This window comes from Microcebus murinus, chromosome 28 (assembly GCF_040939455.1).
Source record: "Microcebus murinus isolate Inina chromosome 28, M.murinus_Inina_mat1.0, whole genome shotgun sequence".
In the NCBI taxonomy this organism is placed as follows: Eukaryota; Metazoa; Chordata; class Mammalia; order Primates; family Cheirogaleidae; genus Microcebus; species Microcebus murinus.
The window spans coordinates 7526339-7553478 of record NC_134131.1 but is presented as its reverse complement, the minus strand read 5'-3'; the positions used below and the strand labels follow the sequence as shown (position 1 = coordinate 7553478).

The following is a 27140-nucleotide window of genomic DNA, read 5'->3' as shown; positions in this document are numbered from 1 at the left end:
GAGATTTCTCACTAGTTAGTGCACTTACCAAGGACAGTTACTTGAGTTATATCGGCAATGCTATCGAGAGCAGTTTGAGCTAAACAGGAGTAAATACCTTGGTCCTCTAAAGTGACATTAGATATGGTCAGATTAGCTCCATCAATAATTATCCTACCAGAAAAAAAAGTAAGTGTATGATTAGGATAAAAACAACAGAAACCACTGAAATGTACAATCCTTTTGAAAATGTATATTCCCCATGGAAAACAGTTATAGAAAAAGTGGAAAAACAATTTTACATAATGCAAATTTGATTAGAGAATGCCACAGATGAAACCTGGATATAAAGCATTATTCAAGCATATACAGATGTCTATATACCCACAAATGGGATCACATTTTTAGGAAGTTAGAAAACTCAACCATCTGTGATGCATGGGTTAGTGACGGAACTGTATGTCTAGTCTCCTAGCATGTTTAAAGAGTGCACTATACCTTACAATAGCTAGGATATTTTTGAATAATTCTTAAACTATGTTTAGGAAACTACCACATAGAAGCAACTGGGGTGCTTCTTATAAAGGCAGATTTATGAATCCCACTCCCATTCCATAGGGCCAAAATAGCTGAGATGGAGTCTGATAATCTCTATTTTTCACAAATCTCCCTTTTCTCTACCCCTTCACATTCCAAGTAGAACACAAATTAATATCTGGTAATGTTAGGGTGACAGATACCCTAAAAGCCCTGACTTTACCACTTCGCAATCTACACATGCAACAAAATTGCACATGTACCCCATAAATTTGTACAAATAAAAAGGAAAGAAAGGGCCGGGCGCGGTGGCTCACGCCTGTAATCCTAGCACTCTGGGAGGCCGAGGCGGGCGGATTGCTCAAGGTCAGGAGTTCAAAACCAGCCTGAGCGAGACCCCGTCTCTACCATAAAAAAATAGAAAGAAATTAATTGGCCAACTAATATATATATATATATATATATATATATAAATCAGCCGGGCATGGTGGCTCATGCCTGTAGTCCCAGCTACTCGGGAGGCTGAGGCAGGAGGATCGCTTGAGCCCAGGAGTTTGAGGTTGCTGTGAGCTAGGCTGACGCCACGGCACTCACTCTAGCCTAGGCAAGAAAGCGAGACTCTGTCTCAAAAAAAAAAAAAAAAAAAAAAAAAAGGAAAGAAAATCTAACCATTAAACTGTGATTTATTTGAACAGTAGATGGCAGTCTAGTACTTCTTTTCGCAAATCATTTCAATGAGCTTTTTGTAACATCATTTGTTCTGTCTTTCCAATTTGTAGTAATAAGGTTTACTACATGAAAATTGCTCCTTTACAAATTATGCCTTTTATCCTATACTTTTGTATTATCTACATAACTATTCAAATATTTTTTTTAAAGTTCCATTAAATTTAAAATATATTCACATCATTTACCATTCATTTAGTTGACATTAATTAATTAGTATCATCCTTGTGGAGAGAAAGGGAGACTCTTGTATAATTGAGATTTTAAATACAAAACCCATATGAAACGCCACGAATTTTGAATTAAAGGAAATCCTTTCAAATTGCAATAAAATTACACATGGCTCTGCCTTTTGACTGTGTAAACGGAGTCAGTCTCTTATTCCTATACCAATAACCAAATGATTTGCCAACCAGTACTACTTGGTGTCGCTAGTTAAGAATGTCACTGTAATTTTAGACATGTTAAAATTTTGACATCAATTAACTTCTCAGTTCATGTTAGTTAAGTGTCCATTTGATACATTGTCAAATACACCCCATACAATGACAATTTTTGAAAAGTTTTTCCTTCTTAGTGAAGTATCACGGTTTAATAACCTCTTGCAATAGGGCTTTTCTACCCTAAACAAAGCTACTCAACCTTGAGGGCCACTAGGAGCTGAAATCTTGCACCCTGGCATGGACTGCTTCAGGCTAGAAAGAAGGTTATCAATTTGGGGGTAACTTACTGTTGTATTATGCTTTTATTTTTTTCCAATTGCATAAATATGCCTTAGGTATCTCAAATTAATCAAGGTTGAGTAACCCACTGGCTCTTTATTTTATTTTTTTTTTTATTTTATTTATTTTATTTTTTTAGAAACAGAGTCTCACTTTGTTGCCCAGGCTAGAGTGAGTGCTATGGCATCAGCCTAGCTCACAGCAACCTCAATCTCCTGGGCTCAAGCGATCCTACTGCCTCAACCTCCCAAGTAGCTGGGACTACAGGCATGCGCCACCATGCCCGGCTAATTTTTTGTATGTGTATATATATATATATATATATATATATATTTATTTAGTTGGTCAATTAATTTCTTTCTATTTTTAGTAGAGGCGGGGTCTTGCTCTTGCTCAGGCTGGTTTCGAATTCCTGACCTCGAGCAATCCGCCTGTCTCGGCCTCCCAGAGTGCTAGGATTACACGCACCCAACCCCACTGGCTCTTGAAATTTGGTGGGATCGTGTGTCTAAGAAGCTTATTAAACATGTCATGCCCCAGCCTCAGTTCAAGTTTCCAATCAGAAGATTTGCAGGTGGGAAGAAACGCCACTGCATTTGAACATGACGCCTAGGTAATTTTGTCACACGTCAAAATCTGACAACTATTTGCGTTAGCAAGGACACACTACATTGTGCTGCAGTAACGAACAGCTCCAAATTCTCTGCCTGAGACAACATTTGCTTATTTCTCTCACCTTATGCTCCCATCATAGGTCAACTGGGTCCTGTTTAAAGAAGACCTGTCATTTCTCCTCTCATAGAAGCTGTTCTTTGGCTTCATCTTCGTGTCTTGGGTTGTGTCCCAATCTTTTCCTGTTTGTCATTACCTGCTTCATCACCTCACCTGAGAAACCTATTGCCCTAAAATCTCCATCACCTGCAATCTCCAGCTTGCTGGTCCCTAATCCGTGTTACCCTCTGCTGTTGCCTCAGCCCGTTCCACCTGAATAATAGCCATTTCCCTGGGGCCAATGTGATATGATGGTTCTCTGTTCAGAGACCTCTGTTTGAGGCTCGGTTCCTATTACGTATTATTTGTATAACCTTGAACAAAACGTTGAGCCTAATTCACCTCATGTAAAAAATGGGGATAACAGCATTTTCTTTCTCCTTAGGAGAAGTAAATGAGGTAAAGCCCATAAAGTGATTAGTGTATACAGCTGGGCATAGTATGTGCTCGGAGAGTGTTGCTAATGATATTAATCAAATTGATTTCATTCATTTCTGGCTTATCACTAATCACATTTCCCATGGTTGATATTTCCACGTCCCCAACTCCCATCCCTCCTGCCTCTCGGCCTCTTTGCTTGAACAAATTACTTCGGTTCCGAATTCGTTAGGAGGAGACACTTCGCGATGCCTCCCTTATCATCTTTGCATCATCCTCTCCCTGCACCCCTTGCATGTGCCACCATTTCTAGAGGGAAAAGCAGCCCTTCCTGGATGCCAAGGATAGAACCTCCCACTGTGTTCTCACACTCTGTCCTCCCACGCCCTCCCGGCCTGATATCAGTATGTAGCACATCCTCCCCTCCCTACCATTGCAGATCTGGATCCTTCACTCTGCCTACCATTATGGACCATCTCCCATTACCTTTGTTAAGCACAGTATAAATTTTAAAAATAGTTCCATATCCACGCTACATTGCACTTTTCGTAACCATAGTGCGTGGTCTGTAGTCACCTGCAGGGTAGACATGCAGAGCCTACCTAATGGAGTTGCCATGAGGAGTAATGAGGGACATTGTGCATAGGAGGTACTAGCATGACACGAGGTGCCCAGGGGATATGATGGCCCAGAGTGGCAGTTCCCAGTACCTAACCACACCCCTGCACAGGAAAGGTGACAGGAGGGAAGAGAGGGAGGAATTCTCACTTCTCATTGTGCACTATGTACATTTGAGTAGAAATTTCTGGGTAAAGGCTTCTGTCTCTAGCTTAGTGATAAGGAGAAGGTTTCCCAGAAGAAGGCGAGAAGCATGAGGTTACCAATTGTTCTCTACAAATTTGGCAGACACCTGTGACCTCATCTCTGTGCTATATTTCTATGCCTGCCCTTGGCAGCAGTCACTCTCAGCCTTCCCCATTCTGGAGGCCTCTTCTGAGCTAAGGTTACTTTCCCTCACCCCCACCATTTGTTTGGGGAAAAGTGGAAGGACATCTGTGTCATTTGCTCAGCCTAGTTGGGTAGCCAGAGCTTCATCGGAGCATCAGCTTCAGTATCCTGCAGAAACTATAAAACTTGGCCACACAAAGAGGCTCACTAGTGATTCTGAGGCAGAGCCTAAGTGTGTATGTCACATTACCAACAAGGCATGGGTCTCTGGTTCCCTTCTTGGCCATATCCCAGAGGTCACATGGAAGACCCCAGATAACCAGGCAGTAGTGACAAAAGAGGAGCAATTTAGGCAGATCTGAGCAGTCGGCAGGTCAACTGAGACCTAACCTGAAGCTGAGTGTAGCCTTTAGGTATGTATAATTAATCTCCTCTTGTTCCAGTGACAACTGGTTGCCATATGTACACTGCCTTTCTGCAAATCTTTATATGCACAGGAAGGAGAAGATAGAACAAATTAAAGACCGAGGCTGAGACCAAAGCCTTTGCACTAAGGTGGCACACACACACACACACAAATACCAACAGAGGCCTAGCAAGTAACAGGAATGAGAGAGGTAGACTGGAGAAATGAGTAGTGAGAATCATAATAACAAAAACGGACTGTGCACTTAATATTTTCTAAGTGTTTGATATGTTAATTGAGAGTAACCCTATGATGAAGGTACTTTTCTTTAAAATTTTATAATCAAACTATGTTATAGAATGTAAAACTAAGGCACAGATATGTCAAACAGCTCGTCCAAGGGCATAAACCCAGTAAGTGACAGAGCTGGGATTCAAACCCACAACTCTGAGCTCCAAACCCACAACTCTGAGCTCCATGTTCTTCATCATGACACTGCTGTTGTCTCATCCCAGCAGTGCATGTCCCACCTAAAGGCGTTCAGATTTATTTTCCAGAATGATGAATAATAAAACCTAACTGCACGTGAGATTTGGCTCCAAGATGTCAGGTTTTGACCCTGTTTAGTGACAATGCAGAAAGAAGCAAAGCTGATCTTCACATGTTTGAAAACATAGACATTCGGTAAATATTGATTCTTTTCTCCTTCGATGCACTTGATACTGTCTAGTGCTAATAAGTATGCATTCACACCTTATTCTATATTCTCTCTTATATATTTTTTCTATATTCTCTATACATATGTTGCAAGACTCAAATATACCTGCCAATACTTTCTTGCAGGAAGAATCCCAGATATGATTTAGGTCTTGCCAGTTAGATAGACTCATGAGAGATTGGAAATTAGAAGGGAAAGGGACATCACCTTCTCTTGGGAAGTGGGAGCAGACGGTGGCCCTGGCAGACATGAAAATGGTCAGTAGGCAGACCCACCAGTTGTATATATGGGAGGAGGTGCCTCTGAGACAGGAGCAGTTTCCAGATATCTGGATTGCAGTTGCAGTGCCGTGTGATCATGAACCCAAAAGATTAATATGCAGCCCCTTCTAGGCCTACCTCTTCCAGTCTTTTTTTTTTTTTTTTTTTTTGTAAGCATCCAAGCTTCTGCAATAAATCTGCCTCAATTATCTACAGTGGCTTCTTTTTCTATTAGTCAGTTTTTGAATCCTAATTCAGTATGCATACCTTTTAGAACTATTTTTTTGGAAATGCAAAGTGTTCTTCCCAAGAAAATATTAAGACATACCATGATAGCTGACCCACCTGCCATCTTCTGTGCCGTTGATTTCAAAGGCTTCTCCATCTTTATTCCAAGACAACTTCAAACTGTCTTTCAAATGCGAGTCGCATTTGCTTTCGCAATGTAATTCGAGCACGTGCAATTTGGGGATGCGAGGATTCTTAGGAGAAATCCTAAGTTTTGTAGCATCTGTTTTGACCAAACAACAATGTTAGTTAGAACTGCAGAGGACAGCTTATCTTGTATACTAAGTGACTGCAAGTTAATCAACCAAAATTGTCAACATAATCATCAAATCCTCAGGCACTGTTTGTCCCCCTATAATTTCCTAACATCATGTATCATTACTTTCCATCCAGACCTGGGCATCTGGCAAAATTTAGGTGAAAGTATCAATTAATAGTTTAGCAGTTTCCCTCACTACTTCTTGGGCAAAGGGAATAAGCAAAGTGTGAGCAAACAAATGTCTCTAGACATTGAAAATAATATAATACAATTCTGGATATATAACCAAATCACTGGTTTTTGTTGTTGTTGTTGTTAAAGAGGGCAATTAGTTTTTTTCTATTAGTATGTTTATTATTAACTCAGAAACCTAAGGCTAAATGTAAAAAACCATGCATGGATGAACTACCAACATGAAGGTGAGGAATTAGGACGTGAGCCGGTCAAGGTAGGGCCTGTGTGTGTTTTGTCACACTTCAGTGTCCCCAAACCAAGAGGGAGCCTGCACACAGTATGCACTCGGTACACATTGGCTGACCTTCTTGTTGGATGAGTTACAGTGAGTGAATTGGTAATATTAATGATATGAAGCTTCCCTGAGAAATGTTTGCTTCACTGTGATTATTTTAATACATGCAATCCTTACTGTTTAAGGCTTTATTAAAAGTAGGTATGCTTTTAATATGGTACTTGGCACTTAGGGACCAAATTGCAGAAGCTGACCTCCAATTCCATGATCATACTCTAGAATAATTGAGATCTACATGTTTCTTAAGAAACTGAATAAAAACTGAAAGTGTTAATGAAAGTATTTGTTATCCCAAGCATGAAACTTGAAGAGATCATTAAATTCAATGAACTTTCAGTGAATTATTAAACATCCTATTCCTAATTCTAAATTTAAAGTCAGAAATCCATTAAATAACAATAGGTACCCTTTAATAAGCACTTCTCTATTTACCAGAACTCTGTTAAGAAGCTCACATTCATTGTGGCATTTGATAATTTTAACATCTCTATGAATGCTAATATTCTCACCTTACAGAGAAGATAACTTGAGGCTCCAATGAAGTTAAGTGACAAGACCAAGGTGTCCTAACTGGTAAGGGACTGAACCAGGATTTGAACCCAAATCTGGCCAATACCAAAGTTCATGCTTTTAATCACTATCCAGTCTCCTATTCAATTCTACTCTCTCCATTCTTTTTTTATATGCAAATATTATGCCCTTAATCCTTCACCGATATGATTTATACCTATGTTCCTTACATATAAAAGAGACATGAGAGCACAGTAAAAGTTTATAAACTTGCCACCTCTCTGGCCACTAGCAGTTTCGAGGTCCACTTTGGGCCAATCACTGTGTTGGGCACTAGAAATGCGAAGGTTCACTTAGATTCCAGGCTTCACTCTCTTTGACTATGAACCTGGCTGAGTTACTTAACCTTGATATAGGTTTACTTTTTGAAGTATAAAACAACCATCTTCATTGATTTCACAAAGGCACCTTGAAAATTGTACATGACGCGTGAAAATGCAGGAAGACATCAGAGATTAGTAGACATTGTGGGAGAGTATTTGTGTACTTTAAAAAATAGAGTGCATGGGGTGACACGTTGGATAACTTTGGGCACAGAAAGAGGCAGATATCATAAAATAATAAAAGGATAGAAGACAAAATAGAAGGACGAAAGAAATGGAAAAAAGAAGGAAGGAATAGCGTGCATGGGAAGAGAGGGAAAAACAAATGTCAAGGTACCAGTTGAAAACAGATAATCAAACAGATGATCAGAAGATCAAACAAATATGTGCCCCTACATCTGGGCAGAGGTGGGGAGCAGGCCAAGATACGGACATGACAGAAGAAACACTAATCCTCCCTACCATTATTGTAGAACCTTTCTGTTTTTTGCGTTTCCCTGAAAAATATTCTCTGAGCAATGTTAAAATCAAAATTGTGAAGGCCAAGGGCCTGTTAACAGCTCCTAGGACTTTGTTCTGAAGAAAAAGAATAAAAAGTTGTTTAAGATTCAGAAGCCTCATTCAGTAACGTCTCAATCTTTATGGAGCTGAACCTTTATGAGTTTGCCAAATGTGTAGCTCAAAGACTTGGTTACTGGTCACATTACCTTGTGTTGGTTTTGAAATAATATACAGTTACAGAAATACCTCAAAATAGAGAATTTTAAAGATCGCCAGTCATCCATCACTAAGGACACCTAGCTCCCTCTTAAAATTGTATAGAGCTATGTACACACTATCGGAATGCCCTGTAATTCTTGTGATGATGGACTTTTAGATGAAACACAATGCAGACTGCATTTTGAAAAGCAGTCTAAAGAACTTTAACAAGCGCTCAAATTTAAATTATATTATTCCAGCTGGGAACATGAAGACAGACCGAACCCATGTGAGAATTCATGCAAAGTAACAGTGAAATAAAAAATACTTCTAATATCCAAATTGGCTGTGACTGCAGTTTTTCCTATAGCATTTTCTACCCAGCAAGAGTACGACCCAGCGTCTTCCTCGGTGGTTCTGTCGATCTGCAATGTGCCGTTTTCGTGGACGTGGTACCTCCTGCCCTCAAGGGGTTTTGCTTCTTCCACCGTCTGCCTGTGGACACAGAAAGCCTAAATCAATCTGGGGTATGGCGGAATTGTACAGTATTTTTTGATATTGGTCACTGCTGTCATTCAAGGCTAATTCCTTCTTTAGGAGCTTAGCAAATGTTCCACTGGGTTTTATATTTTTCTCCGAATGGATCTTGGAAGTATATCTTATCTGCTTGACTAGACTGTGGCTACAGAAAATCCCAGCCCATGCTCTATGCCTCTGCTGCATTTCTCATAGCTACCAGCACCATTTTGCATGTGTCCTCAGAGCTTAATAAATATTTTCTGGCTTATTGATGTTGAACTCTTTAGTTAATGATTGCTCCAGGGTTCTAAATGGGAAAGCTAGTAATTGAAAGAGATAATGAACCTTCCAAACCTCCTGCTGTCCTGGGAGAACATTGGTCATTCGGAAATATTATAAGCCAGGAAGTCTTGCCCGTCCTGTGGACACGGATTACATTTATCCTATCAACCCCAGAGTCATTTCCTCCTGCATTCATCCATTTTCCAAGCATTTGCTGCCACAGCTTGATTTACCCTGCGCATTTCACAATAAGTGACTGAGCTAAAAATCTGAAGGACAAACTGGCTGCTGTTCACATAGGATTTTACAGGGCAGAGACTAGACTGATGTGAATGAGGGCACTAGTCTCAGATACAACATTTAAGGGGGTGCCCAACATCAAAGTAACCAAGATAAATAATATTTTAATGGAGTTTTTTTTTTGAAAAATAAAAAGTAATGCCAAAAAAATCCATGATGAACAAATTATGTATCACAATTTTATATAAAGACAGGATCTGACCCTATACTTTTATGACCTGGGCTCACTCATCTCACTCTAACGTCCAAAGCAATGGCAAAGTTATTTAAGAACCATTTAACCAAGCCTTTTCAATAAAGTAACTAATATGGTAAATGATTATGATACCAATTAATATATTGAAATTAACATCAAAAGGAATGTTGGAAAAGGTTGAAGCAAATGTGTTTGGAATTCAATACAGGCGTAGATAATTATTTAGACAATCCCAAAACAACAGTAAAGTAAAATTGGACTTTGAGATATCCCCATAATGAAAAAAAGCCAATTCTACCTTTAAAATTGCCTTAGTCATCACTTCAATTCTTTGCTTTTCTTTATGAACATTAATGCCTCTCTCTATTTCCCCATATGAGAAGTTCTAGAAACCTAGCCAATGTTTTCAGAGATGGTTAACTTTGTCACCTTGTTTTTCAGAGGCATGGGGTATATGTAACCATGTAGGCACAGTGTGACCTGTCAAATGACGGTGAAGAAACAAGGTGAAGTCTACAACTGACATTCTTTTAAGAAAACCGTGAGCCAGCTTACCAGGAGACTATTGCCTCAGGTGAAGCAAAGAACTGGCAGTGTAAGAAAGCGCTATAGCCAACCACAGTGGCATAATCTTCTCCGTCTTCAGTTTGTATCAATGGACGGACATCTGTTTGAAAAATAACATAAATACGGTTTTAAACTTTCACGGAAGAAATATGTGCAAACTAATTTTTTTCTATGCCCCATTCCTATGAATATGAATGGAAAAATAGCTGAACAGGACAGCACATATTCTTGATGTAGAAAAGTATCCAAATGCAATACATGTTCGAAAGTATCATTTCAGCATGAAGTCTAATGCCCAAATGTCCAGTGAAAGGGACTCTGACTTGTTTTTCCCATCTTGTATGTGTCAAGAATTCAATGGGTCATATTTGCAAATATGACCTTGACCATTTTCCTGCAGAAAACAGCACGTTACCTCTGCTCTCAGGTATGCTTACCTACAACATCGATATTGGCATTGGCAAGGATAGTTCCGTGGACATTTGAAGCTTCACACTGGTATACGGCAGTATGATTTGGATGTAGGTTGGTAAAACTGACTTCCCCGGGGGAGATAACATCACCAGCGAATGGATGATCTGAAAGAGATTAAAGAATGTCAGTTTGATAAAGAATAGGGCATAAAATATTTATATACCATTTATCAAACGTGTCACACAGTATTTATATTTTAAGACCATTTTACGGTGAAGAATAATAGCTCATTGAAGCCGATCCTTTAGACTTTCTGAGCATCAACCATAGATTTTTCCTTCCAGATATCTTTCTGCATTTTCAATCTTCCTTCAAATTAATATTTATTTTCACAGTATCTGTTGATCTCTAGCTCAGAGACTTTCCATACATACACGCATGGAAAGATTCTAGATTATCTGTTTGGCATTTAAGTCCCACAATGAACTGACCCTTACTTACTCTTCTGAATTTAGATCCAGATACCACACAGCACAAATCATATGCTCAACACATTATGCATGATCCCCCCAGACTACAAATACTGGCTGCTATTTTTCCCCTTGCTACCTTTGTCTCTGTTGCACTTCTCTGCCCTTCTGCAGTGCTCTGATTTGCAGCCTTCATTCCATTTGTCTTGCTTCACTACTGAACCACTTCGGGTATGTTGCTCATATATTCCATTTGCCCAGTAAGGCTAAACCTTTCCTGAGAACAGAGGCCAATTTTTTTACTTTGGGACAATAAAACCTACCCCATTCTTAATCTAAGTATAATTCTGAAAATATCTTTTGGAAATGAAAACATCTAACATCTCCAGTGCATTTACTAAGGGCCAAAAAACACTACTGGATGTAACACGTGCATTGTCTCATTGACACTGCTCAGAACCTGCTAGACCAGCATTTATCTGGTCATTTTAGGGGTGAGGGGATTGGATTTCAGAGAAGGTGAATGACACATCCCATAGCATTTGGTCACTTTTCTGACTCTAAACCCTGTGCTCTTGTTATGATACACACACACAAAAAGCAGTGGGAAGGAAAACATACTAGCTAGGAATGTCAAGGGAGAGGCAAAGATATAAAAGAAATTTTTTTAGTTGAAATGAAATTGCAAGGTTACCAATCAATCTAATTTCTTTTTTTCTGATTATGTCTCCCTTATACAAAATAATGAATGTACTAAGTTTTAGGTTATAGGAAACATTGACTATTGCATATTATAATAGAAGACTTCTTATATACCTTTTTCTTCCTAGGAGTCATCAATGAATATATTTTTCACTTGACTGTGGGCTCCCTGAGGGCAAGCCCTTGGTTGTGCAGTGTGTCCCAGTGCCCAAAGAGCAGGTACCACAGAGGAGGAAGTCAGTAAATATTTGTTGGAATGACTGGAAAAGTTATGTTGTGCAGCATTTTAGTCCTGAATGGCCCCTCTAAGTAGCTAGAACAATAGCCCCAGACGTCCATAGAAAGACGACCATATTCTAATACCCAGAATGAGTGAATACGTTACCTTGCATGGTAAAAGGAACTTTGCAGATGTGATTCAGGTTAAGGACCTTCAGGTAGGAATGTTAATCGTGAATTATCCAAGTGGGCCCAAAGTAATTACAAAGCTCCTTAAAATGAGAAGGGCCTTCTTGGCTGTGGTCAGAGGGAGACATGACTATATATAAGAACAATCAGAGAGATGCAAGGGAGCTGGTTTGAGGAAGGAGGAAGGGATCCACGGGCCATGGAATGAAGGCAGCCTCTAGAAGATGGAAAAGGCAAAGAAAGGGATATTGTCCTAGAACTTCCAGAAAGGAGCCTGGCACTGTGGACACCTTGTTTTTAGCCCACTAAGACTCGTGTTGGACTTCTAACTTACAGAATTGTAAAATAGTACAATATGTACTCTCTTAAGCCACTACATTTGTGATAATTTGCTATAGCAACATTAGAGGGCAAATTCAATCCCGCTGAACAATTTATTACTTATCTCTTGGGAAACAGCAAGATGAGTAGGTCTTCCATGTTGGTTAAAGTTGAACTCTTAAAGAACACTGCAGAGGACTGAATCTCTGATCTGATTCTTCACTCCTATACCCGACACCAGGAGTCCTAAGCCTTTTAGGGTCAACCCCACCGCGCTCCTTAGTTCCTCTTATACCATTTGACCCTGGGTGGGTCTGAATCAACACAGCATTACAAAAGGAAGAAATGAGACTATAGTCTCAAGTTTGAGATGAAAAACAATCAAACATTCCTCAAATCTGCTGTGTAGGATGGGTATGGAAATTGCAGAGTATCGTTGCATATTGGTAAAGTCCAACAGAAGCTCCCAGGATTTAAGAAAGCTGAGTCTTTATAATATCAAACAAAACACTCTATTCCTGGCATAATTCAGAAATCCTTTATCAGTTTTGTTTTTGGTCAGCTCAGGGAGAAATAATGCAATACAGTGAGAGAAACTCCAGCTCCGGACTTAATCATTTCTGGGTTCTATTTCCGGTATAAATGTACCTGGGTCGTGTCCTTCAATGAGTGATGTAGCCTCTCAGAGCCTCAGCTGCCACGTCTGCAAACTGGAGAATAGCAGAACATATTCTCCAAGGCTGCTGGGAGGCTCAAAAATATTAGATGCAGAGTATGTAAAAAGGGTTAGGCGGGTCATCAAAAATAGTAATCACTTTGATTTAATTTTGAAATAATACAGGGAAAGGATATGCAATTCCTAAAACTATCAGCTCAGAGAGATTGCAAATCCTCTAGTCAGCCCACTGCCATGAAACATCCCAGCCAATGAATGTTGATGACCTGTTTTCAGGGAAGCAAGGAGAGCTATGATCAAAAGCTGCAAGAACGGCCCAGAGAGAACTTGCACTCGCAACGTGGCTTTGGTTTGAGGGGCACCATTATTCAGCTGTGCTGTCTTGCATAAGTTTATTTGCACCCTTGACCTCCTCATCTATTAGCAAACTTTTTGGCCCTACTTTGGGAATAAATCCAGAACCTAACCACCACTGCCACCAATCTAGCCGTGGGCCCGGAGTCTTTCCGACAGACAGCCTCCTACCTGGAGTTACACAGTCCATCTTCCATTCAGAGGTCAGGAAAATTATATTGATTTAGATTGTGTGTCCTCTTCTGCTCAAAATCCTCCAAGAGCCACCCAGCTTATTCCCAGTAAAATCCCAAGTCTCTACTTAGGTGCTCACTTTTGCCCATGCCCTGGCCCTTCCCCTCCTGGCTGATCTCATTGCCCACTGCTTCCTCCTCCTTCTCTGGGCTTCAGCCACAGGGACCTCCTTTCTTTGCCTCAACACCCCAAACGCACCTCCAGGGCTTTGTGCTCACTCACCTCTCCACCCTGAAAGTGCTTTCACAGATGTATGCATGGCTGACTTCCTCACCTCCTGCAGGTCTCTACTCAAACGCAAATTACCACCATGGGGGCCTTACTATCATTATCTTAAAATAAAATAGCAACTAGGTCCTGAACCTCCCTCGTGCTCTCTCCTTACCCATCTATTTTCTGCTTTTCACACTGCAGTGCACACTCACCTGCTTATTTTCTATTACTGTCTCTCCCCACCAGAATGTCAGAGCCAGCGGAGCAGGGACTCTGTCGTGTCACCACTGTAGCCCAAGCAAGAAGCCCAGTTTCTGGCACATAGGAGGTGCTCAATAAATATCACTGAATGAATGAGTCTGTTAAATATGCACAGTAGTACCTCCTTTAAAGGTTCTTATGCAGATTCCAAGTAATGTGTGAATGGCTTTTGGAAATAGCCGAGCACCATCCAAATATAAAATGTTTATGGTCAAGGAAATCTGAATTGCTTATTTCAGCAATCTGCACATTTTTAATATGCACAACTGTTTTCATTTCCCTTTGATCTACCCCAAACCTCATATATATATATACATATATATATATATATATATATATTTAATTTCTCATTCTGTTCTCTAAAGAGATGAGGAAAAAGTCTTAAATTGAAGATCTTAATAATGAGGGCTAAGGTTTCCTGAGTGTCTTCTGGGTGAAAACAATGATTATCAACTATATGTTGGAGGTGCTATTTGTGTGGCAATCCCTGAGATAGGCATTTTCTTTGTGGCATTTCTTTTAGTCCCACATGACAACCCCATGGGTCAGTGCTGTGTACATCTCCCATTGTACTGATGGGGTGGGTGACAGGTTTTAAGAAGATCCAATCACGCTGCAAGGACATGGTAGAGCCAGCATCCAAATACAGGCAGTCTGGCTCCAGAGTTTTTAAACTACCACAGTGCTCTACAAATAAATCACTACCCTCACTGGCCAACATTATTTTTCCTCATTTCACCACAACCAAGTATCATTATCTCTGACGTGTGGTTTAAAAAAGTTAAGCTTGGGGAGATTCAGCAAACAGCTTAAGAGCATACAGGTAGGAAGGTGCACAGTCGAGATGGGGTCCAGGGTCTGTGAAATACCAGGAGGCTCATCCTAGACACGTGGGGGCCCCAGGGCAAAAAAATAAAGGGAACCTATATCCATGTGTCTCCATGTTGTACCCACTGTCAATGGAGCTGATCAGTTGACACATAAGATGTGTTCTGTCCTTCTGCTTATATTCAAAATGGCCTGAGCTAGGTTCAAGTGCAGGCAGGACCAGGAAGCTCCTTGGAGGTGTGTACTGGAGCTCTGTGGGGTGGCAAGAGGAAGTCCTGAGCCACACCTGCCCTTCCACGCTCAGCCCATCTGGAGAAGGCTCTGGACTGGCTGGACAAAGGCATTTTCAGGTCTTTGCACTGGAGCTTGGTGAAGAAGGGGCAGGGAGCCAGGGGTAATAGGCACAGGTTCAGGCTTGGCATGTCTCCTTGTCCCTGAGGATTCTTCACATCAGGGAGACCAGCAGGACCAGAGGGTGTACAGAGCAGGTCCCTGAGAAGAGCAGAGCCCAGGGCGGGCATTGCTGCTTCCTGGGTCAAAGAGAGGTCCTGACATCCGAACTGTGCCCTCAGCCACTATTGTCACTGTTCCTGTTTCTTCTCAGAGAGAGGAACGACAACTGGCTTTCCTCCTTAGATGTATCCTCTTCCTCATCCAGTTGCCTTTTTAAAAAAAGCTTTATTTTTATATATAATGTATGAAAGGCCTTAGCCAGTATAAACACTATTTAATGTTCTCCCATGAATATCAGTTCTGAGCAATGGAATTGCTTAGAAAGATCCAATCTTTGACTCGCTAGTTACACCTGCCCTGCTGATCCAGCCACTTCCCAGTTCCACTTCACACATGCCCAGGGAGTCTGACCACTCACAGTTCCATCAAACAGCACCTTCAGCCCTGCATTACAATTGGCGTTTTAACTTACTTTCAATCGGGGAGCCGTTGACTTTCCACTTGGTTGTGGGTTTGGGTTCTCCTTGAGCCTCACATAACAAGATCCCACTGCTCCCAGTGCTATACACGGCACTCTCGGGTTTCTTGGTCCAGTGAGGAGGCTCTGGAGACAAAGCGAAGAGCTCATCAGATGTTACCTATGTCAAAGTCCCAAAAATGTTAAGGCCTGTATTTCTACCACTCACCAGCAGAGGGCAGACACCACTAAGTGTTTCATACTAGCTCTTTCTGAGAAACTTCCGCAATGCAAGGTGGGAGTTGTTTTTGTGGAGTATGAGGGGTGTGTGTGTGTGTGTGTGTGTGTGTGTGTGAGTGAATTTGGACTCAGCATGCATAATAATAAATCAGCGTACTAAAACTAGTTATATTTTATTTCATTTAGCTACACAAGTATCTATCCCACTAAAAGACAATGAGGGAGGAATAAGCAGATGGTAACATTATTTAGTGCTGGCTGCAGCTTAGACAAGCTGCAGCGTGGCATCTAAAACAGGTGGATACTCCAGAATTATATTTTGAGACACTTTAAAATAAAACCATTTAAAATTTTTAGCTTTTAAATATTTTTAAATTAATGACTTTATACCATTTATAGATCCATATCTTTATATGTATCTAACTAATACATTTGGAAAATATCATTTCATTTCCAAGAGGTTTTTTTTTTTTCTTTTTGGCAAGAGGGAGGGAGGGAATTCTAAAAGTAACATTTACCCTTTTGCACTTAAAAGAATAGAGGAAAAATCATAGGGTGGGAGAACCTGCAGCCTTCTGATTTCAAGGTTGTTCTTTTTGAACACCAAAGGAGGCAAGAAAAGCTTCATCTTTCTCTGTGCACCCCTTTAAAAAAAGGATCTGTCCTGTAAAATTTGGATTCATTCAAAAGGCTGCACTCAAGGATCTAGAAGGCCACACATGGCTCCAAGGCCTCAGGTTCCTCATCCAACGAATGTCAGGACCAAATAAAAAGCTTAGATTAAAATGTGGATTGGTTTGGATGATTTAATTTCAGAGAAAATTGCACAAAACCTGCAGATAGTAATTCCTATCAGGTGTTGCTTGTTATTTCCCCCAGATTTCCATTTTTAGTCATAAAGGAAAGTCTTTAAAGATACATGTAGGCATAGAATACAAAATATCATTTCAATAATTGTTTAAAGTAAAGGAGAAAAAGGAGGGAGGATTCTGTGAAAAGAAAATACCCACAAATTCATGAGTAGAAATGAAAGTATACAAATAACCCTGGCAAGTTCAAGTCTGAGCAAGATAAGTGCCTTTGAAATTATTCCACAGGGTGCAGACTTAATTGTTAAATTCCAAGTGAAATATATATATATATATTCATAATCTATCCCATCTGCAAACATTTAATCACTTGTTTTAAAATGCAACAGCCCAAATTATAAACTATAGATCACTTTCTGAGTCAAAGGTTTTTTTTTTTTCTTTTTTGTATTTTTTGATGTTTTTGTCACTTTTGGGGGGTGTCGATTCATACAAACACAATAAAATTAAAAAATTGTAAATCAGAGAAAAAAGTTTCACAAACATGACCATTATCATGTTTAGAGTAGAAAACTACAATGACTGCTTTTGGAGCATTAAAAATAAAGAAAATTAAGCAATGATGGTATTTCTCTAAATCTCCATGAATAATCAAATTGACACTTCTAATTCTTTTCTCATCTTACAAATTTCATTAATCCCTTAGTGTCTCTGTAAAGATCTTTTACTGTTAGGGCTGAAAGGGTACTTAATTTATCACCTGATCACCTTATAGACAGAAGACTGAGCCTTGGAGAAGTCATCTAACCCATGCTGGGTCACCAATAGAAGAAGCCACATTTCCTGTTCTTGCCATTCCATGGATACATGGACAGGACCTATGAATGAGCAGCTTGGGGACTCTGAAGCCATGTGGTTTTGTTTCAAATCACTTATGTCGAAACTTTAACCACTTTCTCATAATTGCAAATACAAAAGTAAAGCAATGAATATATGTTGCTAAAAACAGAGATGAAAATGAACACTGAGACTATCTAATAAATAAGCTAACTGGGGATTGCTAACAATAGAAAAACAAAATAAAACAGAAAATTTGGTGTTTATAAAACATACAACATGGTAGTTTTTTAGTAAAACTGTTTTATCACAGATTCCTATTAAATATCTTTATGCCAATAAATCAGAAATTGTTAAGTTCAACAAACATTGGATTTAATTGCAACCTTTTTAGGAATAGATGTGTTCTTTGAAAATGAGGTTTATCAATGACTGAATTACATGTGAATTTATGACATCCTTTGAAAATGTAAAATTATTTTGAATTATATTATGAATATATCATTATATATAAGTGCTTTCCTATTATACTTGCTAAAATTCAAAAGGCTTAAACAATTCAAACAGTGATAACATTAAAATTGTTGATGGAAGCTTATTTTGAAATAATCTGTTGAAATGCGATTGTGACCACATTTTGATTTCTGGATTTAGAATGTTTTAGATGCTATTCTAACTTATCTCTTTTTACTGTAATTATAATGTGTAATTATTCATATCATGGATATCTAGAACATATAATGGTACTTAGTTAAGACATCCTGGCTGGTTATAGGATTTGAAATGCAGTTTGATTTGATATTTAGGATATTATAGTTTAAATAACATTGTGTTTAGTAATAAGGAAGAAATATCACATACAGAGAAGACACAATACAATCCATGCTTTTACTTAAGCACAAAGTGTGTATTCAGAATGGACTAGATTTTCAAATGACACAATAGCATTGCCATTTTCCCATATGGCTAATCTTTGTTATTTAATTTGGGTTTCTACAAAAGAGACACACACACACAAAAAAAAAAAATGGGAAAGAGGAGGGTGCAGGAAGGCAGAAGAAAATTGAATAACAGTGAACTCATCCATCCAGATGATTAATGAAGGTTATATTTACTGCTTTCACACTTGAAAATAAAAAAAGACTTCTTAAGCTCAATTTGCTTTTCATGTGTGTGAGTAAAGAGAAACTCCTAAAACATTCAACTGAGGATACATTTAGTAGTTTTTCTGCTAAGGGGAAAGGATTAAATGTTCCTCATAAAAACATTATTTACATTTCAATAGTGCTAATAGGTGTTTTATGAATAGTGAAAACAATTTGTTCAAGAAACCTATATTCCTTTGGAGTCCTGCAGTCAACATTTTAAATTGCATAATGAATTTTACATCCCTGATTTTCTCTCCCTCTTTTTTTTTTTTGCAACCCTTGCAATTCTTTTGAAAGCTTCAGTCTTACAGTCAAGAAAACCGTGGCCAGATTGTTAAAATATTCAGCTACCGTAGCAATGTTCCAGCCATCTGGAAGTATTTCTAATAGTCAGCAACTTGCAGTAGGAGAAGCTAACAATTAGACGTGTCTGGTTCCAGGGTGTGTGTGTGTGTGTGCTGTGGAGGGGAAGTTATAGAAAAACACCCCTGTTGCACGATGTAGCCAAATTACATAGAAACATCAAATGATGACTTAAAATATACATAAAATAAATCCTTAAAACCCTTCCTCTCCGAATTTCTTTGTGAATAATTTAATGTCAGAGGAATACATCACTGTTGGCAGATGTTGATGTTAATACATAATATTGGGCTTTCTCCTACATGGGTTTTGCTTTTGTCAAGCAAAAGAAAATAAAAATTTTCATCCTTAGTTTTCTGTTCTTCCCATCTTACCTAATAATACCCTCTATGGAGAGGACTCGGAAACACAGTGTTATTTCAAACAGGGACCTGGCTAGATCAATTATCTTAATATTTACTTGAGAGTGGAATTTGTGTCTGAGTCTATTCTTCCCCCATTAATTAAAACAACAAGCCATTACTTAGGTGTTCCCTGTGCAAATTGAAGCTTTAAGAGGTGGGCTTTATTGGAATACTAATGGGTGCCCTAGAGCACTAGGTCACTAAGTGGTAGCCTAAGATAGACAATTCCTTTCAATAGTTAAGTACACAGCACTAAGTAAGTACAGATGCAGTAATCATTCCATTAATTTGATCAATATAGTGAACTAAACCATAGGTGGAAGGCCTCAATGTGATCAGATCCACAGAGAGTAGTCTGCATCAATTAAATTCAGAGGAAAACTAGATAACTTCCCATCTACCAACTAGGCACAGCCCCAATATCTACATTTTGTGGCTGCCCCATTTTTTTAAAAAAATGATGTCACCATTGCCTACTTATTTCTACAAATACAACAAATGAAATGATTGGATTTACAGAGGGAAGATGACTTGTATATAATGTGTTTGCACTTTTAGATAGAAAACTATTATTCAGGCCGGGCGCGGTGGCTCACGCCTGTAATCCTAGCACTCAGGGAGGCCGAGGCGGGCGGATTGCTCGAGGTCAGGAGTTCGAAACCAGCCTGAGCAAGAGCGAGACCCCGTCTCTACTATAAATAGAAAGAAATTAATTGGCCAACTAATATATATATAGAAAAAATTAGCCGGGCATGGTGGCGCATGCCTGTAGTCCCAGCTACTCGGGAGGCTGAGGCAGGAGGATTGCTTGAGCCCAGGAGTCTGAGGTTGCTGTGAGCTAGGCTGACGCCACGGCACTCACGCTAGCCTGGGCAACAGAGTGAGACTCTGTCTCAAAAAAAAAAAAAAAAAAAAAAAAGAAAACTATTATTCATATTTATAGCATACTGACCATAGTCTATTTTTCTTTCCCCATAAATGACATATTGAATATTATCTGAACCCCCAAAAATGTACCTCAAAAGAGTTAGGACAATGATTTGTCTGCCTGTCTTACTTCTTTGAAGAAGAAACTGAGGTAGAGAAACATAAAATAAAGCGACCAAGGACGCAGTAAGTTCATTACAGGATTAAGAAGCAAAGTCCAAGTTTTCTTCCAGGCCCATTTCAATTCTTTCTTCCATTATAATCCTGACTCCTCTTTTATGATGTGATATTATGCAGTGTCATATGTATATTACAATAAAATCATTTCTCATAATATGATGATATAGGAAACCAGGCTTAATGACTATTTGAACAAATTATATGAATTGTCTGTGTTTAATCCCCATCATGAGATCCTTTCTTGACATTTGTCTCTTTTATGTGCTTTTGGGAGGTAAATGAAAAACCTGCTTAATCGAAGTGTAATAGAATTGTCTGCACTGCAATTAAAAGTTGAAACTATTGATCTGTTTGAATAAATATGACATAGAGGCAAAGGCTCACTATATGTATAAATTTACTTTTTTTTTTTTAAGGTAGAAGAATAAACCAACATGGGGAATGTACCTTGCACTATAACATTAAAATCATGAGAGGCTGTTCCCAAGACATTGTTGGCCGTGCAGCGATAATTCCCTCTGTCCTCGTAGGATACATTCTCTATCTTCAAAGTCTTATCATGATTTTCTTTTTTTTCTCTTCCCTTTGGTAAGTCACCACCCATTTTTTCCCAATCAATCTGTGGAGTTGGTCTGCAAAATAAACAGAGAAATGAACATACATTTTTTTAAGTGGAAAATATAAAGAAACCCTCAGGACACATCCTTTACCACATTGCTTTTACATACGTGCTCAGATTGCACTGAATCACATCAACCTTACCAGTGGACAGATATTCATACCTCCATCAATGGTGGACATTGGCATCAGAACTAGTTCTTTCACTGAACTTTCCTTTAAGAGTCTACTACCTCAGAAATTGTCTCTGTCCTCTATGGAGGGGCATAAGTGCTGACTAGGTGTGGCTGGATAAAGGATAAATAATTGGAGCCCATAGAAATAATATTACAAGATATTTTTCAAGTATAAAAATCTCTCTGTAGGGAGTTTGCAGAGGCTAGAGATAACAGCCCTCTTCCCTGTGTGTTTGAAAAAACAGTAAAGTAGGATCCAACAGTCAGAAGAGAGAAGCAATGATTTCCTCTTTAATCATGTGAAGCTGATATCAGCTGATATTGGAGGGTGTGGCTCAGGTGTGAAAAACAAACGCGTTGGTTAAACTGACAAACAGCCCATTCTAGGGTAGGTTGAAGTCTGTGGCACATACACTGCTACCCAAGTTGCTTTCTCATCCTTGTGGGAAATAGAAGAAAGGAGGAACGAACCAAATCTCCCTTGCTTAGGGTTTTTGAAATATTAGCTCACCCAATCAAAACAGAGAAACTGAATAGCAAAAACAAAACAAAATCCAGAGTCATAACTTGTCACACACCAACATGATGATTTTTTCAACCATGGTAGGGAGGAAAATAGGGCTAAGGAATAATGCCATCTGGGTTTAGGAAAAATCACTTCCGGTGAAAACCAGATAAGTGGAAAAGTAGTACTCTCTGTGACTTATTTGATTTGAAAATTATGTAGAAAGCATTAATTACAGATTCTAACTGATGGATATTTTTTACCTCCTCCCCAGTAGGGCTATATAAGTAAGTAGAAGAAAATTTTGCTAATGTTATTGATTCTTCTGTCTGATTCTTTATTAATTTTCCTGTCAGCATTTCTTTTTATCATTAATACCTTTAAGTTATTGAGTATATTCTAAAGGTGTGCATTATTATCATTAGTTTACCAGTAAGGAATCTGAAGCACCAAGAAATTAATTTGCTTAAGGCCACTGGAATAATTAATGATGTATTAGAACTTAAATGCATCTACTCTAAACCTGTTCTTTTATCAGTATGTCTGTTATTTTGTACTTTATAATCTGTGTCCTTCCCAATTGTATATTCTTAGAATATATGCTTATAGTCAAATGACCCATTGGTTTCTAGTTAATAATTGAGCAATTACCTCAAATTGTTTGTGCCAATGTTCTCAAATTATTTGTATTGGTAATGAATGATCAAAATGATTCAGTTGTCATGCAAAAAATATTGGAGGTAAAGATGAAGGCCCTAGAATCTACACATATCTACTCTTTTTCCCCTTCCTTTAAAGGTCCTAACCTGCCCTACAGATCTGGAATCCTGATGATCTTATATTTTACCAGGCTTAGAGCACGTGACAAACTTTTGTAGGAAACAGGAATGATGCTCAGGCAGGCAGCTGTGAGAATGTATTAGCTCCTAGCATCCTGAATGCGCCACCTAACAGGATGCATAACCCAGGCCTCCTAACTGCTTGTTTTTCACTCCATCTGTCAAAATGGCAATTTGCCAAGTTATGGGCTGCTCTGGACCTCAGTTCCCCCAAAACAGCAGGTTTTTTTTTTATGAGTCCATGCTTTAATAGTGCAAGCATCTCACTTTCTGCAAGATCTCTTCCACCCACCACCCCAGTCTTTGAAAAACTAGTCTAACTCCTGACACCTTTTACTTGAAACAATAAAATGAAATGATTATCTACAAGTATTAGGTGAACATGAGGCATAATTTATCTCTGGATAAGTCTATACCATGGCAAGAATTTTCAGCTACATTCTCACCAATTTTTTTTTCTCCTTTTATTCCCATTAACTTTAAGGAGCATTTACTAACAGTACTTGAGCAAACATTTTGAGGAAAAATATATTGTTTGATCCCTTTTTATATACAGACACTATATCATAATCTCAAATGTTTGTTCAGGTCCTTGGCTGGCCAACATTTGTTTATACACTTCTTTGTTTATAAAGTAGTATCTTGCAATAGAACCATACCTAGCTGAAAGTCATGAATTCACACAACAAAACAGAACAATTTGTACAGTGCATGAGTCTGTGGCTATGGCTATTTCTCAGGTCGTGACTGAATAAGAATTGTTGCACAAATTGACTCTTTTCACCAAAGGTAGGACTCCCTGCTTGCACTTCCTCCTGAGGAATAATACTATTACTGCTTGCTTCTGAGGAATAAACACCTTCCTCTCCTAATGTAAAGTGCAAAGCATAGTGCTTGACACAAAAAAGTAGCACGATGTTATTGGGCTCAGAAAACAATATCCCAACATATGAAGGCCTTAGAAGCAGCCTCAGAAGCAAAAGATTTTCTCTGCCCTTCTCCTGCCCTCCTGTCTCATTCCTGTTCTCCCCTGAGGCTATCCATAGAACCCAGAATTCCGTTTCTCCAAGGCAAGTCATAAAAACCAAAACCCCTTTTGTTGAAAGCCAGCCATAAAACCTAAAATTATTCCGTGTAAAAGCTGGACATAAAGAAATTATCTGATCTATCTTGTTTGACTGTAAGTCATAAGAACCCCCCGTTCCAGAGAGGGTCCTGTCCCACACCCAGAAGGAAGGAAAGCAAGCTCAGAGAGGCCAAGAGGAATCTAGTCAGACAGGCCTTGTTGGGTTTTCCCACTCAGTTTTTTAGCAGTATATAGTGCCCTTTTTGTCCAATCAGATTTCCACACTGCTGTGTATACTTTGTTGCATCTAAGCAGAAAAATGGACAATTTCTTTGGATCTTCATTCTGAAGGCTCCTGGGTAAACACATTAAATAAATTTGTGTGCCTTTTCTCCTATTAATCAATGTGCCTCATGTCAACGATTTTTCAGTGAACCTTCAGGGAACCAAAGGCCTTGGCCCCTACAATGTCTTAACTATAATTAATTTTTGTTACTAGAGGAGGTTTATGGTTTAGAAACCTCCTAGTACAAGTGTTTTAATGTACTCTAAACAACTTTTTAAAAATATATCCTCTTCACCTGAAAGAGGACCAAATCCAATAGGATTACCCAACATAGACCCAAAACAAGTTAGAAGAAAACACTTCAGGTGAAAACTCTGATGACAGTGCATCAGGAATTTTCATGTTCTGGGGACAACAAGTTCTCATGTCCACTTTGTTTTTATATGTTCTTTCATGACACTTCATTTTCTAAAAAGCACATGGGACTGTTTCTATTATTTTGAGGACAGTCTGTGAAGTTGCCAGCCAATTCAAGAGGTAAATGATGGCATTCGTGGGAAATAAGGAAAAAGAATTACTGAAAGACTTGCCCTGCCCAAACAATCAACCCAACAAGGTGATGAACTCTGAAAAAATTTAATTTCTACCACTGTAAACACATATGAATGTGACCAGTAGAACAGGTGGTTACCATCATGATTCAAAATGAACCTGAGGTTTTCATTGAATAATACAGAGAAAAAAATGTCTTAAACAGAGGCCATGTCATGGCATATCTAACTAATTTATGTCAATATGCATTGGCCATTTATGACAGGAAAGTAACCTGGGCATTTTTGCTGGATGGAGAGAGAAATTTACAAAGCTTAGGGGCTGTCAAATGATTAAAATCTACTCCTTTTCTTTATGATCTAATTTAAAACTGGTAGTTCAGAAAATGTGCTGAGTTATGAATGAATATTATTGCTAAAATGTCAAATCTTAGTCTACTAACGTGATTCCCCAAAGCCCTTACCTTATAAGTGGTTCAAATCAGTAAATTTGATGCCAGGAAAATGGAATGCATTTTCCCATGACATTCCCAATGTTAGGGAGGAACTGTAATGGTAAAAACAGGAGACCCTGTATGACCAAATATTAAATAAGATGGTCCCTGTTTACATGGACTTACAGTACAGAATATATGTAACAATTTCAAGAGGTGACCAAGTAAGGTCCCTTATGGCTTTCTTGGAAGATTTGAAAAAGTGCATTGCTTTTTTTCAGGGGTGAAGACAGTTCGGTTAATTAGGTTTTGATGTGAAACTCTCTTAAATTATATGGTCCCGACATCCTTGTGCACAAAGAACAGCAGGGTAAAATATAAGTTAAATTGTGCTCCTGGAAAGGGAGAAGAGCTAGTAGCACTGCAAACAGGAGTGGGACAAGATAATATAGCAGAGAGAGAGAGAGAGAGAGCAGGTACCGACAGCCATGGACTGACTGCTAATGACCTCATGCTTTGAGGATGACATTAGGCTTAGCTAAGGCTAAGCAATGAATGCTGTCATTGTCCCCTCCATTCACAGTATCACAAATTGACAGAGACATCTAATTTTACGTCAATCTCACTTACTGCCTGAAGTCTGTAAAGTGAAGTACAAATTACTTCCTTCAGAAATAAAGTAATAGGTTTTATATCGTTATATAAAAAAAAAAAGGAAATAACTGGAAAGTGTATATGCAAGCACATTCTTAATTGGCGTCTAACTCTTTACCAAACTGAATGGACAAAGTCATGAGCAGGAGTTAGGTTACTCACAGGCCTTCAGCAAAACACTCAAGCAGCAGGGTGTCCCCTTTGAGGATGGTGACTGAAGACTGACTGCCACTGCCACTCTCCGTAGGAGGCAACAGCAGTCTGGGTTTTCTTTGTTTGATTGAATTTGCTACAAAAATAGAAGAGAAAAGTCAGATTTTTTTTTTTTTTTTTTTGCAAACTAAGATAAAATTCTGTGGCACTAAATCTTTCTTAAGACATATGCATGTGTGTGTGTATGCATGTATATATAGACACACATAGATGTATATATACACATTTCAATATATTTCCATTTAAATAGACTCCTCTCTTACCATGAAGCATGGCTTGTTCCCCAGATGTGTTTCCTAAGTTTTACGAAGCCCCAAGTCTTATGAAGGTTAAATTTTAAACCACGTCTTCTAATTCAGAAGTTCAAACATTATTCAAGATAAGCAATCCCTTGATGATGTCTATGATTTTATAGTCTATACGTTAATCATACCTGGTCATGTTTGATGGCTGTATGTGTTGCTTTAATTTAATCTGCCTAAGTATGTGGTAAGACACCTATTAAAAATATAGCTTCCCAGGCCCTGCACCCAGAAATTCTGATTGAGACAGCCTGTGGTAGACACCGGACATCTATGAATTTATCAAGCACTTTAGGCAACTCTGCTTACAGTCTCAGGCTCTCAAAGAAAAACATTAAGAAAAGATTAGCAGGCATTCTCACTAATAGCAAATTGAAATGTCCCATTTCTTACTTTGTTAAGAATACTTTTTCAAATACAATAGAAAATTAGGAGACTTCCATTTCACAGCAAATTTTGACTTCATTTTTTTGTTTGTTTTGTTTTTTATTTTAGCGTATTATAGGGGTATAAGTGTTAAGGTTACGTATATTGCTCATGCCCCTTCTCCTCCCTTGAATCAGAGCTTTGAGCATGTCCATCCTCCAAACGTTGCACCTCTTACTCGTTGTGTTTGTAGACTTCATTTTTAAATGTTAACATAAATTGTGTTTCTCATCCAACGTCAATGTGATTTGACATAATATGGGAAGATAATAAATAGCTGACGTTCTACTATCAGAAGTATGAAAGGTACTTCAAGCAGCATCCATCTGGCTATATGCTTCCTTATAAAGGTTTTGTTATTGAATATGTACTATGTGCAATGATTTTTATCGAA

At 38.7% G+C, this 27140-nt stretch overlaps 1 protein-coding gene across 8 annotated transcripts in view; it reads right to left on the bottom strand.

Annotated features, from left to right (window-relative positions):
- The window catches only part of CHL1 (cell adhesion molecule L1 like), a 190260-nt gene that overhangs the window by 27573 nt on the left and 135547 nt on the right, over positions 1-27140 (bottom strand). For all 8 annotated transcript variants that reach the window (XM_075998462.1, XM_075998465.1, XM_075998459.1 and 5 more), the window contains 8 exons: positions 25968-26094; positions 21124-21308; positions 15784-15915; positions 10415-10555; positions 9966-10077; positions 8442-8608; positions 5791-5956; positions 29-153 (listed from right to left, as the gene is read on the bottom strand). In XM_075998462.1, the coding sequence (XP_075854577.1) occupies positions 29-153; positions 5791-5956; positions 8442-8608; positions 9966-10077; positions 10415-10555; positions 15784-15915; positions 21124-21308; positions 25968-26094 (1155 nt within the window). The remainder of the gene's footprint in view (positions 1-28; positions 154-5790; positions 5957-8441; positions 8609-9965; positions 10078-10414; positions 10556-15783; positions 15916-21123; positions 21309-25967; positions 26095-27140) is intronic.